General features: G+C 49.5%; 1 protein-coding gene across 1 annotated transcript in view; it reads right to left on the bottom strand.

Annotated features, from left to right (window-relative positions):
* The window catches only part of wdr59 (WD repeat domain 59), a 34,616-nt gene extending 16,613 nt beyond the window's left edge, over nucleotides 1–18,003 (bottom strand). Inside the window, exons 1-12 of the mRNA XM_056411938.1 lie at nucleotides 17,872–18,003; nucleotides 15,246–15,295; nucleotides 14,845–14,980; nucleotides 14,687–14,772; nucleotides 11,643–11,723; nucleotides 11,348–11,385; nucleotides 11,174–11,262; nucleotides 10,854–10,970; nucleotides 10,659–10,736; nucleotides 9,400–9,556; nucleotides 7,438–7,517; nucleotides 7,226–7,355 (exon numbers count right to left, since the gene is read on the bottom strand). Of these exons, the coding sequence (XP_056267913.1) occupies nucleotides 7,226–7,355; nucleotides 7,438–7,517; nucleotides 9,400–9,556; nucleotides 10,659–10,736; nucleotides 10,854–10,970; nucleotides 11,174–11,262; nucleotides 11,348–11,385; nucleotides 11,643–11,723; nucleotides 14,687–14,772; nucleotides 14,845–14,980; nucleotides 15,246–15,295; nucleotides 17,872–17,925 (1,096 nt within the window). The 5' untranslated portion in view covers nucleotides 17,926–18,003. The remainder of the gene's footprint in view (nucleotides 1–7,225; nucleotides 7,356–7,437; nucleotides 7,518–9,399; nucleotides 9,557–10,658; nucleotides 10,737–10,853; nucleotides 10,971–11,173; nucleotides 11,263–11,347; nucleotides 11,386–11,642; nucleotides 11,724–14,686; nucleotides 14,773–14,844; nucleotides 14,981–15,245; nucleotides 15,296–17,871) is intronic.
* Between the last annotated feature and the right edge of the window lie 55 nt (nucleotides 18,004–18,058).

The raw sequence follows: 18,058 nt of genomic DNA, 5'->3' as shown, positions 1-18,058 counted from the left end.
AACATATTTCACTAAATATTAGGAAGTATTACATTAGGTCCATCAGACAGCTCCAACGTCATCATCAAGTTTGCTGACGACACAACAGTGTTGGGGCTGATTACCGACGACGACGAGACAGCCTATAGGGAGGAGGTTGGATCACTGGTACAGTGGTGCCAGGAGAACAGCCTCGTCCTCAACGTCAAGAAGACCAAGGAGCTGATCGTGGACTACAGGAAGCGGAGAGGAGAGCACACTCCCATCTCCATAAACGGAGTTGCAGTAGAGAGGTCAGCAGCTTCAAGTTCCTCGGCGTGCACATCTCCGAGGTCCTCACATGGACCACGCACACCACTCCCGTGGTGAAAAGGGGCCAACAACGCCTGTATTTCCTTAGGCGACTGAGGAAATTCAACATGGCCCCGCATCCTCAGAACATTCTACACCAGTACCATCGAGAGTGTTCTGACAGGTTGCATCACCGTCTGGTACGGGAACTGCACCGCCCTGGGCGTAGGGCACTACAGAGGGTGGTGCGGTCGGCACAGTACATCGTTGGAGGTGAGCTTCCTCCATCCTGGACATATACACCAAGCGGTGCGTGGCCAGGGCCAAGCGGATGATGAAAGACAATAACCACCCGGCCACAAACTGTTCACCCTTCTACCGTCAGGCAGGCGATACCGCAGTATCAAGTGCCGCACAAACAGACTGAGGGACAGCTTCTTCAGTCAGGCCATCAGGCTGCTGAACAAGGACTGAGACCCTCATTAACACTACACACCAGAACATATTCTGTGAATATCTATGGCCATGGTGTATATTTTATTACATTGTTTATATATATATATATTGTATATATATATTGTATGTATAAACATATATATATATATATAGTCTCAAAAAAAGTGTATATTTTATTACATTGTTTTATATATATATATTGCCATGATGTATATTCTATTACATTGTTTTATATATATATTGTTAATACTTTCTTCTTTTTTTTTTGTGTGGATATTGTATAGTTTATTCTCATTCTTATTCTTTTTTTAGTCTGCTACTGCTGTCGGGTGTTTTGCACATAAGAATTTCACAAACCGATTATACTTGTATAAAAGGGGATGTGACAATAAAAACTTGAAACTTGAAACTTGAAACTTGAAACAGCAATATCTCAGGATATGGTGGACAGAGACTTGAAGTGAAAGGAACTTGCAAGTTAGCATGCAGATACAGGCAGAGAACAGCCATGTTGGATTTGGACATGGTGGATGCAGAGGATGCCCCACCTGTATCGGGCCCACGTGCATGTTGAGATTTAGACATGATCAGGCTCGTGCACATGACGCACAACCAAAGACACGCGCCAGCATCACAGAAGAGTTTGCTGACGTGTTTGAAGGCATTGGACTTTTCACCTTAAACCCTCAGCAACACCGGTGGTGTGCCCACCACGCCGCATCCCATATGCCCTGCGCAGCAGACTCAAAGATGAGCTTGATGATATGGAGAAAAAGGACATAATCCAAAAGGTCACAGAGCCGACTGAGTGGGTAAATGCACTAGTGACGGTGGAAAAACCTAAAACAGGAAAGCTTCGGTGTGTTTAGATCCCCGCGCCCTAAACAAAGCTATCCAGAGACCCCACGATCCACTTCCCACTCTCGATGATGTCACACCAAGACTAGCTGGAGCACTTCAGTGTACGAGACGCTAGATCTGGAGACTGGACAATAAAACTCAGCCAGGAATCATCCATGCTGACCACGGTCAACACATCGACGGCAGATATCGGTTCAACAGGCTCCGTCTGGAATCATCTGTGCACAGGATGAGTTCCAGAGGAGAGTTGACGAGGCCTACGAGGGGCTTCAAGGGGTCGCAGCCACAGTGGTGTATGGCCGCACTAAAGAGGAGCACGATGCTGGAGAGAACCAGAGAGAAAGGAATAAAGCTCAACAAAGACAAAAGCAGCAGCTGCGTCACAATATTACAGGGGTTAGGGTCAGTGGGGTTAGGGTCAGTGGGGGTTAGAGTCTGTGGGGGTTAGGGTCAGTGGGAGTTAGGGTCAGTGGGAGTTAGGGTCAGTAGGGGTTAGGGTCAGTGGGGTTAGGGTCAGTGGGGTTAGGGTCAGTATGGGTTAGGGTCTGTGGGGTTAGGGTCAGTAGGGGTTAGGGTCTGTGGGGTTAGGATCAGTGGGGGTTAGGGTCAGTGGGGTTAGGGTCAGTGGGGTTAGGGTCAGTGGGGTTAGGGTCAGTGGGGTTAGGGTCAGTGGGGTTAGGGTCAGTGGGTTAGGGTCAGTAGGGGTTAGGGTCAGTGGGGTTAGGGTCAGTGGGGTTAGGGTCAGTGGGGTTAGGGTCAGTGGGGTTAGGGTCAGTGGGGTTAGGGTCAGTGGGGTTAGGGTCAGTATGGGTTAGGGTCTGTGGGGGTTAGGGTCAGTAGGGGTTGGGGTCAGTGGGGTTAGGGTCAGTGGGGTTAGGGTCAGTGGGGTTAGGGTCAGTAGGGGTTAGGGTCTGTGGGGTTAGGGTCAGTAGGGGTTAGGGTCTGTGGGGGTTAGGGTCAGTAGGGGTTAGGGTCAGTGGGGGTTAGGGTCAGTGGGGGTTAGGGTCAGTGGGGGTTAGGGTCAGTAGGGGTTAGGGTCAGTGGGTTAGGGTCAGTGGGGTTAGGGTCAGTAGGGGTTAGGGTCTGTGGGGTTAGGGTCAGTAGGGTTAGGGTCTGTGGGGTTAGGGTCAGTAGGGGTTAGGGTCTGTGGGGTTAGGGTCAGTGGGGTTAGGGTCAGTGGGGTTAGGGTCAGTAGGGTCAGTGGGGTTAGGGTCAGTAGGGTTAGGGTCAGTGGGGTTAGGGTCAGTAGGGGTTAGGGTCAGTGGGGTTAGGGTCAGTAGGGGTTAGGGTCAGTGGGGTTCAAGGGTCAGTAGGGTTGTAAATGATGTCATCCAGGTCAGGGTTCAGATCGGAGAAAGAAGATGGACGCATACTGCGCCGCAAAGGATCGCACGAGTACCGAGTGTTTACTTAGACAATTAAATGTCAGTACCCACACGTAAATATGACATGGTGTCAGAATAGTTTGCTTCTCAGCGAACCTGACGACGGAAGATGGAGAACGCAGGCGTCCCCACGCCACGGATGGATTGGGAGTCATCTAACCGGCCCGACGCAGGGAGAAAGTTCCGCCAACATGTGGAGCTCATGTTTTCCGGCCCGCTAAGCGCTAAAGAGGAGGAAGAGAAGTGCAGCTATCTACTCCTGTGGATCGGTGAGAAAGGCAGAGATGTATTCAACACATGGACCCTCACGGCAGACGAGAAGGGTCCTCCAAACGTACTATGGGAAGTGTGAAGGATATGTAACGCCCAAAGCTAACCCCATTTCCGCGCAATATTAATTCCATGAAAAGATACAAACGGATTGTGAAAGTTTGGACCAGTTTGTGACTGAAGCTGCTCGTAAAGGACTGCAGCGACCGCTGAGGAGAGGACGAGAGACCGGATCGGTTTCACTAGGAACTCTCCAAGAGTCCGGGAGAAGTGACTCATGGTCCGGATCTCACGCTCCAGAAAGAGATAGACATTGCTCACACGAGCTACCACAGCAGCGGCTAAAGACGAGGGGTTTCCCCGCCGCTAACACAGCCAGTCTGTCCATGCAGGAGCAGAAGGCCGGATAGATACGGACCAAAGTTTACTGGCGGCAACGACAGCAACAGTGTCACGCGCGGTGAGGAGTGTGGAGCATGCGGAAGAGAACACGGAGGAGGAGCGTCCCGCGAAAGGACGTCAGTGTAACAAGTGCAAGAAGACCAACCACTTTGCTAATATGTGTAGGACGAAGACACAGTATCAGCCAACAAAGTACAAGCCCAAGAGAGTGCATACTGTGACAGAAAGCACAGAACAGGGACCAGTGGATCTGTTGACACTATTATAAAGAAAAACAAAGATACAGCAAGGGAACAGGCATTTGCAGAGGTGGAAATAGGGAAGGCACAAGCTGAAGCTCAAGAGAGAGACAGGTGCCCAGGCTCATGTGATACCAGGAAACATATTTCACTAAATATTAGGAAGTATTACATTAGGTCCATCAGACAGCTCCAACGTCATCATCAAGTTTGCTGACGACACAACAGTGTTGGGGCTGATTACCGACGACGACGAGACAGCCTATAGGGAGGAGGTTGGATCACTGGTACAGTGGTGCCAGGAGAACAGCCTCGTCCTCAACGTCAAGAAGACCAAGGAGCTGATCGTGGACTACAGGAAGCGGAGAGGAGAGCACACCCCCATCTCCATAGACGGAGTTGCAGTAGAGAGGGTCAGCAGCTTCAAGTTCCTCGGCGTGCACATCTCCGAGGACCTCACATGGACCACGCACACCACTCACGTGGTGAAAAGGGCCCAACAACGCCTGTATTTCCTTAGGCGACTGAGGAAATTCAACATGGCCCCCCGCATCCTCAGAACATTCTACACCAGTACCATCGAGAGTGTTCTGACAGGTTGCATCACCGTCTGGTACGGGAACTGCACCGCCCTGGGCGTAGGGCACTACAGAGGGTGGTGCGGTCGGCACAGTACATCGTTGGAGGTGAGCTTCCTCCATCCTGGACATATACACCAAGCGGTGCGTGGCCAGGGCCAAGCGGATGATGAAGACAATAACCACCCGGCCACAAACTGTTCACCCTTCTACCGTCAGGCAGGCGATACCGCAGTATCAAGTGCGCACAAACAGACTGAGGACAGCTTCTTCAGTCAGGCCATCAGGCTGCTGAACAAGGACTGAGACCCTCATTAACACTACACACCAGAACATATTCTGTGAATATCTATGGCCATGGTGTATATTTTATTACATTGTTTATATATATATATATTGTATATATATATTGTATGTATATACATATATATATATATAGTCTCAAAAAAGTGTATATTTTATTACATTGTTTTATATATATATATTGCCATGATGTATATTCTATTACATTGTTTTATATATATATTGTTAATACTTTCTTCTTTTTTTTTGTGTGGATATTGTATAGTTTATTCTCATTCTTATTCTTTTTTTAGTCTGCTACTGCTGTCGGGTGTTTTGCACATAAGAATTTCACAAACCGATTATACTTGTATAAAAGGGGATGTGACAATAAAAACTTGAAACTTGAAACTTGAAACTTGAAACAGCAATATCTCAGGATATGGTGGACAGAGACTTGAAGTGAAAGGAACTTGCAAGTTAGCATGCAGATACAGGCAGAGAACAGCCATGTTGGATTTGGACATGGTGGATGCAGAGGATGCCCCACCTGTATCGGGCCCACGTGCATGTTGAGATTTAGACATGATCAGGCTCGTGCACATGACGCACAACCAAAGACACGCCAGCATCACAGAAGAGTTTGCTGACGTGTTTGAAGGCATTGGACTTTTCACCTTAAACCCTCAGCAACACCGGTGGTGTGCCCACCACGCCGCATCCCATATGCCCTGCGCAGCAACTCAAAGATGAGCTTGATGATATGGAGAAAAAGGACATAATCCAAAAGGTCACAGAGCCGACTGAGTGGGTAAATGCACTAGTGACGGTGGAAAAACCTAAAACAGGAAAGCTTCGGTGTGTTTAGATCCCCGCGCCCTAAACAAAGCTATCCAGAGACCCCACGATCCACTTCCCACTCTCGATGATGTCACACCAAGACTAGCTGGAGCACTTCAGTGTACGAGACGCTAGATCTGGAGACTGGACAATAAAACTCAGCCAGGAATCATCCATGCTGACCACGGTCAACACATCGACGGCAGATATCGGTTCAACAGGCTCCCGTCTGGAATCATCTGTGCACAGGATGAGTTCCAGAGGAGAGTTGACGAGGCCTACGAGGGGCTTCAAGGGGTCGCAGCCACAGTGGTCTATGGCCGCACTAAAGAGGAGCACGATGCTGGAGAGAACCAGAGAGAAAGGAATAAAGCTCAACAAAGACAAAAGCAGCAGCTGCGTCACAATATTACAGGGGTTAGGGTCAGTAGGGGTTAGGGTCAGTGGGGGTTAGAGTCTGTGGGGGTTAGGGTCAGTGGGAGTTAGGGTCAGTGGGAGTTAGGGTCAGTAGGGGTTAGGGTCAGTGGGGGTTAGGGTCAGTGGGGGTTAGGGTCAGTATGGGTTAGGGTCTGTGGGGGTTAGGGTCAGTAGGGGTTAGGGTCTGTGGGGGTTAGGATCGGTGGGGGTTAGGGTCAGTGGGGGTTAGGGTCAGTAGGGGTTAGGGTCAGTGGGGGTTAGGGTCAGTGGGGTTAGGGTCAGTGGGGTTAGGGTCTGTGGGGGTTAGTCAGTGGGGGTTAGGGTCAGTAGGAGTTAGGGTCAGTGGGGGTTAGGGTCAGTGGGGGTTAGGATCAGTGGGAGTTAGGGTCAGTGGGGGTTAGGGTCAGTATGGGTTAGGGTCTGTGGGGGTTAGGGTCAGTAGGGGTTAGGGTCTGTGGGGGTTAGGGTCAGTAGGGGTTAGGGTCAGTGGGGGTTAGGGTCAGTAGGGGTTAGGGTCAGTAGGGGTTAGGGTCTGTGGGGGTTAGGGTCAGTAGGGGTTAGGGTCAGTAGGGGTTAGGGTCTGTGGGGGTTAGGGTCAGTAGGGGTTGGGGTCAGTAGGGGTTAGGGTCTGTGGGGGTTAGGGTCAGTAGGGGTTAGGGTCAGTAGGGGTTAGGGTCTGTGGGGTTAGGGTCAGTGGGGTTAGGGTCAGTGGGGTTAGGGTCTGTGGGTTAGGGTCAGTGGGTGTTAGGGTCAGTGGGGGTTAGGGTCTGTGGGGGTTAGGGTCAGTAGGGGTTAGGGTCTGTGGGGGTTAGGGTCAGTAGGGGTTAGGGTCTGTGGGTGTTAGAGTCAGTAGGGGTTAGGGTCAGTAGGGGTTAGGGTCTGTGGGGGTTAGGGTCAGTAGGGGTTAGGGTCTGTGGGGGTTAGGGTCAGTAGGGGTTAGGGTCTGTGGGGGTTAGGGTCAGTAGGGGTTAGGGTCTGTGGGGGTTAGGGTCAGTAGGGGTTAGGGTCTGTGGGGGTTAGGGTCAGTAGGGGTTAGGGTCAGTAGGGGTTAGGGTCAGTAGGGGTTAGGGTCAGTAGGGGTTAGGGTCAGTAGGGGTTAGGGTCTGTGGGGGTTAGGGTCAGTAGGGGTTAGGGTCTGTGGGGGTTAGGGTCAGTAGGCGTTAGGGTCAGTAGGGGTTAGGGTCAGTAGGGGTCATGTTGAGTCGTTCTTTCATTCATTTCTTACCCTGCAGGTTCTCGGCGGCGAGGCCGACCCTGAACTGACCGCCAGGCTCCTGAGACACCAGAGATGTCTCCTTCTCCACGGTGAGAGACATCCTGTCAACCAGGTCGTCCACCATATCACTGACGCACAGCTAAACAACAACAACAACAACAACAACAACAGACATCAGGCTGTGGAAACAGGAGGAGACGCGTCCAGAGCTGCACACTCACCCTCTGGAGCTGAGGATCCACCCGCCACACCCTCAGGGTCTGGTCCCTGGACCACGTGACCAGCTGGTAGTCCTGAGAGCCTGGACGTCAACAACAACGTCAACACACAAACAACGTCAACACACACACAGCATCAACACACAAACAATATTGATACACAAACCAGGGTTTTTCCTGGGTCAAAATGGGTCTTCGGTGCTCCCATCTATTCGTGCACGTCGGGCTGTTGAGTGAGTGATCAGCAGCTGGCCGCTCACACAAGTCGCGCACCTCACAGTTGCGTATTGATCAGACAAGAAGACACGCTTATCAACTCCAGTGTTTCCCCTCCTATTATAACAGGGGGAAATCTGACCACCCGTCACCCTGTAATTTCCGTCTACCCCCCCCCCCCGTCAACACTTCTCGGCTCGCGCCAGCATCGAAGCTCTGCCGTGATGCGCGCACACATCCGCGCACACGGGTGAGCACACTCTCACTAGCACCCCCCCCGGTCAATCTCGGTTCGCGCCGCCAGAGCTCCGATGCCGGCGCGCGCCTCGCTCAGCCGTGATGCGCGCACACAGGTGAGCACACCTCAGTGTTAAATTAAGCTTAGCAACATGGCTAGCGGCACTAGTCCCGCCCCCTGAAGCTGTAAACCTAGGGGAAACACTGAACTCGATTACTATTGATCAAAACAGAACGAGGGTTCGGCTGGAGCCGACTTGAAACATACTATTGAGAACATATTCGCTGACATGCACCTGATGAACATAGTTTGTCAGGGCTCTCAAGTCTCACGCATTGAGCGTGAGACTCACGCATTTCGGTCTTATCTCACGCACTCCCGCCACACATCGAATTCCTCACGCTGAAAAAACCTCTCGGCTATTTAATGCTTGAATGCAGGGGTGTTCAATACGCCGATCGATTGTTCCGCTGCAGAGCTCCGACGCCGGTCTGCGCGCATTGGGATGGAGCAAAAAAATAGTCACTAGCACCCCCCCCCCCCACCCTGGTTTGTTTTGGGTTTTTTTCATCGCAGACTTTTTTTTGCCTTAGGCGCTCGGGATTTGTCATAGGCGCTCGGGAAAACGGCTTAGGCGCGCGCCCAAATTTTCTCTATGCAGGAAAAACCCTGCAAATAACATCAACGTCAACACACAAACAACATCAACACACAAACAACATCAACGTCTGAGGGACCGTCAGCTCCCCCTCTAAAGGACCGTTAGCTCCCCCTCTGAGGGACCGTTACCTCCACCTCTGAGGGACCGTTAGCTCCCCCTCTAAAGGACCGTTAGCTCCACCCCTGAGGGACCGTTAGCTCCACCTCTAAAGGACCGTTAGCTCCCCCTCTAAAGGACCGTTAGCTCCACCTCTAAAGGACCGTTAGCTCCACCTCTAAAGGACCGTTAGCTCCACCTCTGAGGAACCGTTAGCTCCCCCTCTGAGGGACCGTTAGCTCCACTTCTAAAGGAACGTTAGCTTCCCCTCTAAAGGACCGTTAGCTCCCCATCTGAGGGACCGTTAGCTCCACCTCTGAGGAACCGTTAGCTCCACCTCTGAGGGACCGTTAGCTCCACCTCTGAGGGACCGTTAGCTCCCCCTCTAAAGGACCGTTAGCTCCACCTCTGAGGGACCGTTAGCTCCACCTCTGAGGGACCGTTAGCTCCACCTCTGAGGGACCGTTAGCTCCACCTCTAAAGGACCGTTAGCTCCACCTCTAAGGGACCGTTAGCTCCACCTCTGAGGGACCGTTAGCTCCACCTCTGAGGGACCGTTAGCTCCACCTCTGAGGGACCGTTAGCTCCACCTCTGAAAGACCGTTAGCTCCCCCTCTAAAGGACCGTTAGCTCCACCTCTGAGGAACCGTTAGCTCCACCTCTAAAGGACCGTTAGCTCCCCCTCTAAAGGACCGTTAGCTCCCCCTCTGAGGAACCGTTAGCTCCACCTCTGAGGGATCTTTGTGATGGTCACCTTCTTTCTGCGGCCTCCACTGGAACTCCAGCACCACGTCGTCGTGTCCCACAAAGGCGTGGACGGGACTGTTGAGGTCCAGCGTGCTCCACAGAAGCAAACTGTTCTCCCTCCGCAGCTGAGGAACCATCACGGTGACCAGACCGCTGGAGAACGGCTGCAACACACGGGAGAGGAACACTCTGGAACACTCTGGAACACTCTGGAACACTCTGGAACACTCTGGAACACTCTGGAACACTCTGGAACACTATGGCTGTGTCTACTTCCGGACACTTGAGCACTGACTTTCAGTGCTTAGGGCGCCACACTGACAACCAGCAGCATCCAGGGCACTGAAAGTCCCCGCATGGCGCCCTGCCAACGGGCAAAACATGCAGTGTAAACGATGGACACTACTGGCCCTCAACGGCCGCCATCTTGGCTACGTAGCGGAGGAGGAGGAGCCCTTTCGCCAGCTTTTCATTTTATTTCTAAAACAATGGCGGACGAGATGCTCCGGTAGCACAAGCGGTCGACCACGGAGGCTCCTGCCTTGATGGTGGAGGTATGGCAGTTTCCACATGGGGTGGAGAAAGGTAAACAAGGGACAACAAGAGGGCAAGAAGTGCATTCATTTTGTCACTTTAAGTTTCGCGGGTATCGCAAGCAGATTTGCATAAGTCACTCCCGGCTTAATTTCGCGGGTGCCGTGAACAGATTTGCGTCCTTCACTTCCGCCAAGTGGTTAACGTGAGAGTTCCATTTGATACAGACTCATCAGACGCACCACAGATGTCAGGGCTCTGTGTTGCAGTGTCCTTCGTAAAGTGTCCGGTAGTAGACACAGCCTCTGAAACACTATGAAACACTATGGAACACTATAAAACACTATGGAACACTATGGAACACTATAAAACACTATAAAACACTATGGAACACTATGGAACACCATGGAACACTATAAAACACTATGGAACACTATGGAACACTATGGAACACTATAAAACACTATGGAACACTATAAAACACTATAAAACACTATGGAACACTATGGAACACTATGGAACACTATAAAACACTATGGAACACTATAAAACACTATGGAACACTATGGAACACTATAAAACACTATGGAACACTATGGAACACTATAAAACACTATGGAACACGATGGAACACTATGGAACACTATGGAACTGGTCCATGAATGAGAGAATTTAACTCGTCTTCATCAGTGAACTCATGGTTGTTTGTTTGATGATGCATTTGAGACCCACCGTGTATCGAGCCTTCCATACTGGAACCTGACAGGACAGGATGTTCAGGTACTTCCTGGGCTGTCGGAAATCCCAAAACTAAACAGAAAGCAGGAGAGAGATTCAGAGATGCAGAGATTCAGAGATGCAGATAAATAGAGGCTCAGAGAACAGAGGTTGTCCAGCAGGTGGAGAGGGTGCGTTGGTTTTGCTCACCCTCACAGAGTTGTCCTGGCTGGACGTGGAGAAGATGAACTCGTTGTCTGGGTGCCAGTCCAGACCGTGGACCTTGGACAGGTGAGCCGCCACGTACTCAACCGCCGTGTTGGGCTTCTGAGAGGACACAGACGGAGACACCAGCAATTAGTCAGGTCCTCCAGGTCATCCAGGTCCTCCAGATCCTCTAGATCCTCCAGGTCATCCAGGTCCTCCAGATCCTCTAGATCCTCTAGATCCTCTAGATCCTTCAGATCCTCCAGGTCCTCCAGATCCTCCAGATCATCCAGATCCTCCAGATCCTCTAGATCAGAACTCACTCTCTTGTCCCAGATCCGAACGTCTCCGTCGTGGCTGGAGGCCAGCAGGTTCTGGTTCTTCCTGTTCCACTTCACCTGAGACGCTCCGGCTGCAGGACACAACAGATCTTTAGAAACAGGAAGCACTCAAAGGAGGAGGAGGAGGAGGAGTAGAAGAAGAAGGAGGAGACTCACCAACAGCAGAAAGAGCCACAGTGGGTTTTCGAGTGTCTCTGAGGAGTCAACAAAGACCTCGTTACCATGGAACACATCTATATGTATACTTTATATGTATATATATACACACACATCTATATGTATATATATATATATATACACACATCTATATGTATATATATATACATACACACACCTATATGTATATATATATACACATCTATATATATATGTATATATATATATAGATGTGTAAATATATATATGTATATATATATATATGTATACACACTGACACACACATTGCTCTCACCTGATGTCCCAGATGTAGATGTACGTGTCCACTGAGCTGGTGACCAGGAGCTCCGGTTCAAACCAGGACCAGTCCAGATCACTGAGTACATGAACACACCACAGTCAGTGAACGCACCACAGAGAGTACATGAACACACCAGAGTCAGTGAACGCACCACCTGGATGGATTAACCCTGTAGTTACTGATGACCAGGTTGATTAACCCTGTAGATACCTGATGACAAGGTGGATTAACCCTGTAGTTACCTGATGACCAGATGGATTAATCCTGTAGTTACCTGATGACCAGGTGGATTAACCCTGTAGTTACTGATGACCAGGTGGATTAATCCTGTAGTTACCTGATGACCAGGTTGATTAACCCTGTAGTTACCTGATGACCAGGTTGATTAACCCTGTAGTTACCTGATGACCAGGTGGATTAATCCTGTAGTTACCTGATGACCAGATGGATTAATCCTGTAGTTACCTGATGACCAGATGGATTAACCCTGTAGTTACTGATGACCAGGTGGATTAACCCTGTAGTTACCTGATGACCAGATGGATTAACCCTGTAGTTACTGATGACCAGATGGATTAACCCTGTAGTTACCTGATGACCAGATGGATTAACCCTGTAGTTACTGATGACCAGATGGATTAACCCTGTAGTTACTGATGACCAGGTGGATTAACCCTGTAGTTACCTGATGACCAAGTGGATTAACCCTGTAGTTACTGATGACCAGGTGGATTAACCCTGTAGTTACTGATGACCAGATGGATTAACCCTGTAGTTACCTGATGACCAGTTGGATTAACCCTGTAGTTACTGATGACCAGGTGAATTAACCCTGTAGTTACCTGAGGACCAGGTGGACTAACCCTGTAGTTACCTGAGGACCAGGTGGATTAACCCTGTAGTTACTGAGGACCAGGTGGACTAACCCTGTAGTTACTGATGACCAGGTGGATTAACCCTGTAGTTACCTGAGGACCAGATGGACTAACCCTGTAGTTACCTGAGGACCAGGTGGACTAACCCTGTAGTTACTGAGGACCAGGTGGATTAACCCTGTAGTTACCTGAGGACCAGGTGGACGAACCCTGTAGTTACCTGAGGACCAGGTGGACTAACCCTGTAGTTATTGAGGACCAGGTGGATTAACCCTGTAGTTACTGAGGACCAGGTGGATTAACCCTGTAGTTACTGAGGACCAGGTGGATTAACCCTGCAGTTACTGATGACCAGGTGGATTAACCCTGTAGTTACCCGAGGACCAGGTGGACTAACCCTGTAGTTACCTGAGGACCAGGTGGACTAACCCTGTAGTTACTGAGGACCAGGTGGATTAACCCTGTAGTTACTGAGGACCAGGTGGATTAACCATGTAGTTACTGAGGACCAGTTGGATTAACCCTGTAGTTACTGATGACCAGGTGGATTAACCCTGTAGTTACCTGAGGACCAGGTGGACTAACCCTGTAGTTACCTGAGGACCAGGTGGACTAACCCTGTAGTTACCTGAGGACCAGGTGGACTAACCCTGTAGTTACTGATGACCAGATGGATTAACCCTGTAGTTACTGAGGACCAGGTGGATTAACCCTGTAGTTACTGATGACCAGATGGATTAACCCTGTAGTTACCTGAGGACCAGGTGGACTAACCCTGTAGTTACCTGAGGACCAGGTGGACTAACCCTGTAGTTACTGAGGACCAGGTGGATTAACCCTGTAGTTACTGATGACCAGGTGGATTAACCCTGTAGTTACCTGAGGACCAGGTGGATTAACCCTGTAGTTACTGAGGACCAGGTGGATTAACCCTGTAGTTACCTGATGACCAGGTGGATTAACCTTGTAGTTACCTGATGACCAGGTGGACTAACCCTGTAGTTACTGAGGACCAGGTGGATTAACCCTGTAGTTACTGATGACCAGGTGGATTAACCCTGTAGTTACCTGAGGACCAGGTGGATTAACCCTGTAGTTACCTGAGGACCAGGTGGACTAACCCTGTAGTTACCTGATGACCAGGTGGATTAACCTTGTAGTTACCTGATGACCAGGTGGACTAACCCTGTAGTTACTGAGGACCAGGTGGATTAACCCTGTAGTTACCTGAGGACCCCGGGACTGACTGACTGTCACCCCCAGGACTACCACCTCTTCTTCCACCTTCCTCTCTCCTCCTTCTTCCCGCTCCTTCCTCTTCCTCCTCCTCCCTCTTCCTCCCACTCCTCCTCCCTCCTCCTTCTTCTTCCCTCCTCCACACACGTCACTTTAACATGCACTTCAACTAAAACACACCACTTGAAGCACACACCCAAACACTCTCACATTATTTGTTGTCTTTCCGTCGCATTGATTGTTGTTTGTTTGTCATGTCCAAATGTTGCACCTTCCACCAAAAAAAATTCCTCGTTTGTTTGTGAAAACATTCTTTGGCAATAAACCTGTTTCTGATTCTGATTAACCCTGTAGTTACTGAGGACCAGGTGGATTAACCCTGTAGTTACCTGAGGACCAGGTGGACTAACCCTGTAGTTACCTGAGGACCAGGTGGACTAACCCTGTAGTTACTGATGACCAGATGGATTAACCCTGTAGTTACTGAGGACCAGGTGGATTAACCCTGTAGTTACTGATGACCAGATGGATTAACCCTGTAGTTACCTGAGGACCAGGTGGACTAACCCTGTAGTTACCTGATGACCAGGTGGATTAACCCTGTAGTTACCTGAGGACCAGGTGGATTAACCCTGTAGTTACTGATGACCAGGTGGATTAACCCTGTAGTTACCTGATGACCAGGTGGATTAACCCTGTAGTTACCTGAGGACCAGGTGGATTAACCCTGTAGTTACCTGAGGACTAGGTGGATTAACCCTGTAGTTACTGAGGACCAGGTGGATTAACCCTGTAGTTACCTGAGGACCAGGTGGATTAACCCTGTAGTTACCTGAGGACTAGGTGGATTAACCCTGTAGTTACTGAGGACCAGGTGGATTAACCCTGTAGTTACCCGATGACCAGGTGGATTAACCCTGTAGTTACCTGATGACCCGGGTGTGTCCCTGCAGAGTGGAGTGGACTTCTCCACAGCCGTCCCTCCACGAGTACAGATCCACACGCTGGTTACTCTGTAGACAACACACAGTTTATCGTGTGTACTTCAGGAGCCCGTTTCCTTTGTTGTGAACAGCAGAACTCACGGAGGCAGCGAAGACGTGGCCCTGTGAGCGGTGAGGGTTCCACTGGACCGTCCCCACGTCCCACTTACTCTGGCGCCCAATCTTGCGCGGCGGTTCCGAGGGCGCCTCCAGGTTCACCATGTATAGGAACCGCCTCCTGCCACGGGGAGAAGACGCGTTTGTGAACATCCAGTGAGTCTGAACTTCTTTATCTAATACACGTTTATATCTGGCCCGAGGGTCTTCTACCCCACTGTTACAGGGTGACAGTGAACACAACTCCATGGAGTTACAATGTTTACAGAGAGAGTGAACACAACTCCATAGAGTTACAATGTTAACAGAGTGACAGTGAACACAACTCCATAAATCTATAGGACAAACTCTAATCTCCGCGGTGCGTTCAGGTGAACTCAACTTACCCAGACAGAACAGCGTGGGAGCCCAGACAGTCCACTGACATGGCGGTGGCCTGAAAACCAAGAAGAAGAAGAAGAAGAAGAAGAAACTCTGGTATTGTAACAGCAGAGCTACCAACTCTCACGGTTTCGCCGTGTGACACACGCTTTTGCATGTTTTCACGCTCTCACGCCACACAACCAATTTCTCACGGCAAAAGAAATTCTGATTTTGGGCCGAGGTGCGTTGGTTTCTTTTCAAACTCCCCGACGATAGATGGCGCTAAGGAGCGCATCTATAAACCTATTCGCTGCATTGACATCCTATTTACCCCAAAGAGTCCCGGAGTCAGCAACAGAAGAAGATTTTCAAACAGACACAACGAGCAGAGACTACGGTGTGTTAATGCAGGGCTCTCAAGTGTCACGCATTGAGCGTGACAGTCACGCATTTCGGTCTTACGTCACGCACTCCCGCCACACATCGTATTTCTCACGCTGAAAAAACTCTCGGCTATTTCATGTTTTAATGTGCCGCAGCACGCAAACATGAGCTGGCCGCGCTGCCCTCACCGTGGAGGAATCAAGCGCTCCCCTGGAGTTCTGCTGTGAGGAGCCACTTATCAGCCAATCAGAAAAAACCGTATCTGTTGTATCTGGGTAAGATTTAATCCAGCAACCAATGAAAATAAAGCATCCTGGATAGATATGTCACTCTTGCCTGTCTTCAAAACTTGAGAGCCCTGTTAATGACATGTAGTTCAATTAAGTTCTCACTCTTAAACTTTAAATCTTGAAATAATGTGTTGTGTTTGTGCGTGTGATTTTGTGTGGTGATGTAAACTCAGCTGTCATAAGGCGCAGCAGGAGAGCACCTTGTTAACCTCTTGGTATAACCTCTTGGTATAACCTCTTGGTATCCTGCATGCTCAACACATCAGAGCATTGTTTGTTAAGGCGGCCCACAGAGCATTTATCACTTTATTTGCAGGCCTAGGAAAAGGACCCTCTCAAAAAATTTCCAAACAGCTCTTTGAACAAGTAAGATGTATTATAAAGAATTTAACATAAAGACAGGACATTTGTGCAATAGAATTAGTCATGTTTTTGTAAATGAGAGTAGAGTTATTAAAAAACATTTTATTTATTTAAAGTAACATTATGTAACAATTGTACCTTAAAATAACAGCTTGAAAAAAATGGTGCCGCTACAATGATTTAATGTGGCGATGTGCTTCTCCGCCATCGGGGGTCTGTGGGGAAATAACTCCGCTATGTAGGATTCTGGAGCCGCCCGCTCCGGGGCGGATGGACTTCGACCTGCTTTCTGGCAGTGATTACGCAATGTCATAAAGTGCCACTCCACGGTCGCAGCTCCAGTATAAGGGGAGCTTTTTTATGTAGCTTGTTGGTGTCAACAATATTGTATTCGATCACACGTACTCCACATTCAAACATTTAGAAAACAACGTATATCGGCTGAAAACGCGATCGGTATTTCATCTAAACTAAATGTTGTCATTCTGTTGGTTATGTTGTCTCATTCGCCCTGAGCAACTCAATCAAGGGGAAAAGGTACAATACGCTAAAAAGGGAATGGGCGGATCTGCGAATTCTGGTGTTAACTCTCTCTGCTCAAATGGTCGTAAAAGAAAAACAGTCGATATGCGGAAACCCAAATGTTATTATATTAAATCAAATTCAATGCATCTGAAGCCCCCAAAATGAACACATCCACTACAAACAATCAAACCCACTCAAAACGAAGTATAATCCCCGGATCCCGACAGTCCCAAAGTCTTTGCAGTCGACCAAAACAAAAGTAAATGACTGCACGCGCACCCCCCCCCCCTCCCCCCAAAAGCCGGCAAACAGCTGACCGACCAGGCGGAAACGTGGCGAGGCGCCGCGTTCAATCCCCGCCTCCTTCACCCTAGTCCGGTCGGTGCTGGCCCAGTTCAGTGTTCCTGCGCAGTCTTCTATTAGTGATCCCGCCCGTTGGTATACATCCAAAATAGAAACAGTCGCCGGATTGCTTCTACCGGGCTGCATCTATCGTAACTGGGTATTTACGACACTAAAGTAAACGTTAAATACCTCAAAAACTGAAGGGGGCGCTAAAAGGGAAAAACTACATAATGGGGCTTTAAGGTAGCAAAGATGCCTCGTAAAAGACCTTTGCCAGGCCAGAATGCAGGGTACAACATGGGGACAACACCACATTAATTCAAATTTCCTGATATTTGAGCCACCAACGTGTGTGGCTGCGTGCGCGGCAACATTTTGGTCACCCCCGACAAAATCTCACTCCAAGGTTTTTTGAAAAGTTGACAGCTCTGTAACAGTACTACTATTACTACAGTACTCTGGTACAGCAACAGTACTACTGATACTACAGTACTACTGACAGTACTCGGGTACAGTAACTGATACTACAGTCCTGTAATCCGTTCACAACTACATGATGAACTCGATGAAGGAGTTGTTCCAGATAAGATTTGAGGTCAAAGGTCAGGGGTCTATGTGTACACGTTGTGAAGCCCTGAGGGGAGTGAGTGATTCTGGCTCTACTAAATAAACTGGTGACCTTCTCCTGACCTCCACATCTCACGCGATGCTCTTCTCATAACTCGCTGGTCATCGTGTTTACCTGGGCATCCCGAAACTCAACCACCACATTCTCGCTGCTCCAGCGCGCCGCCATCTTCCTCCGCGCTCCACTGTCAACAGACCGTCACGTGATCCTGATGAAGTCCTTTCGAATAAGATCTTTACACATGCGTACAGGAGTACCTGAATGCACCGCGCTTTCTTTGTCAAGAGACTCTTTCGCCTCT

This window comes from Pseudoliparis swirei, chromosome 4, assembly GCF_029220125.1.
Source record: "Pseudoliparis swirei isolate HS2019 ecotype Mariana Trench chromosome 4, NWPU_hadal_v1, whole genome shotgun sequence".
In the NCBI taxonomy this organism is placed as follows: domain Eukaryota; kingdom Metazoa; phylum Chordata; class Actinopteri; order Perciformes; family Liparidae; genus Pseudoliparis; species Pseudoliparis swirei.
This window is presented reverse-complemented; position numbering and strand designations above follow the sequence as displayed.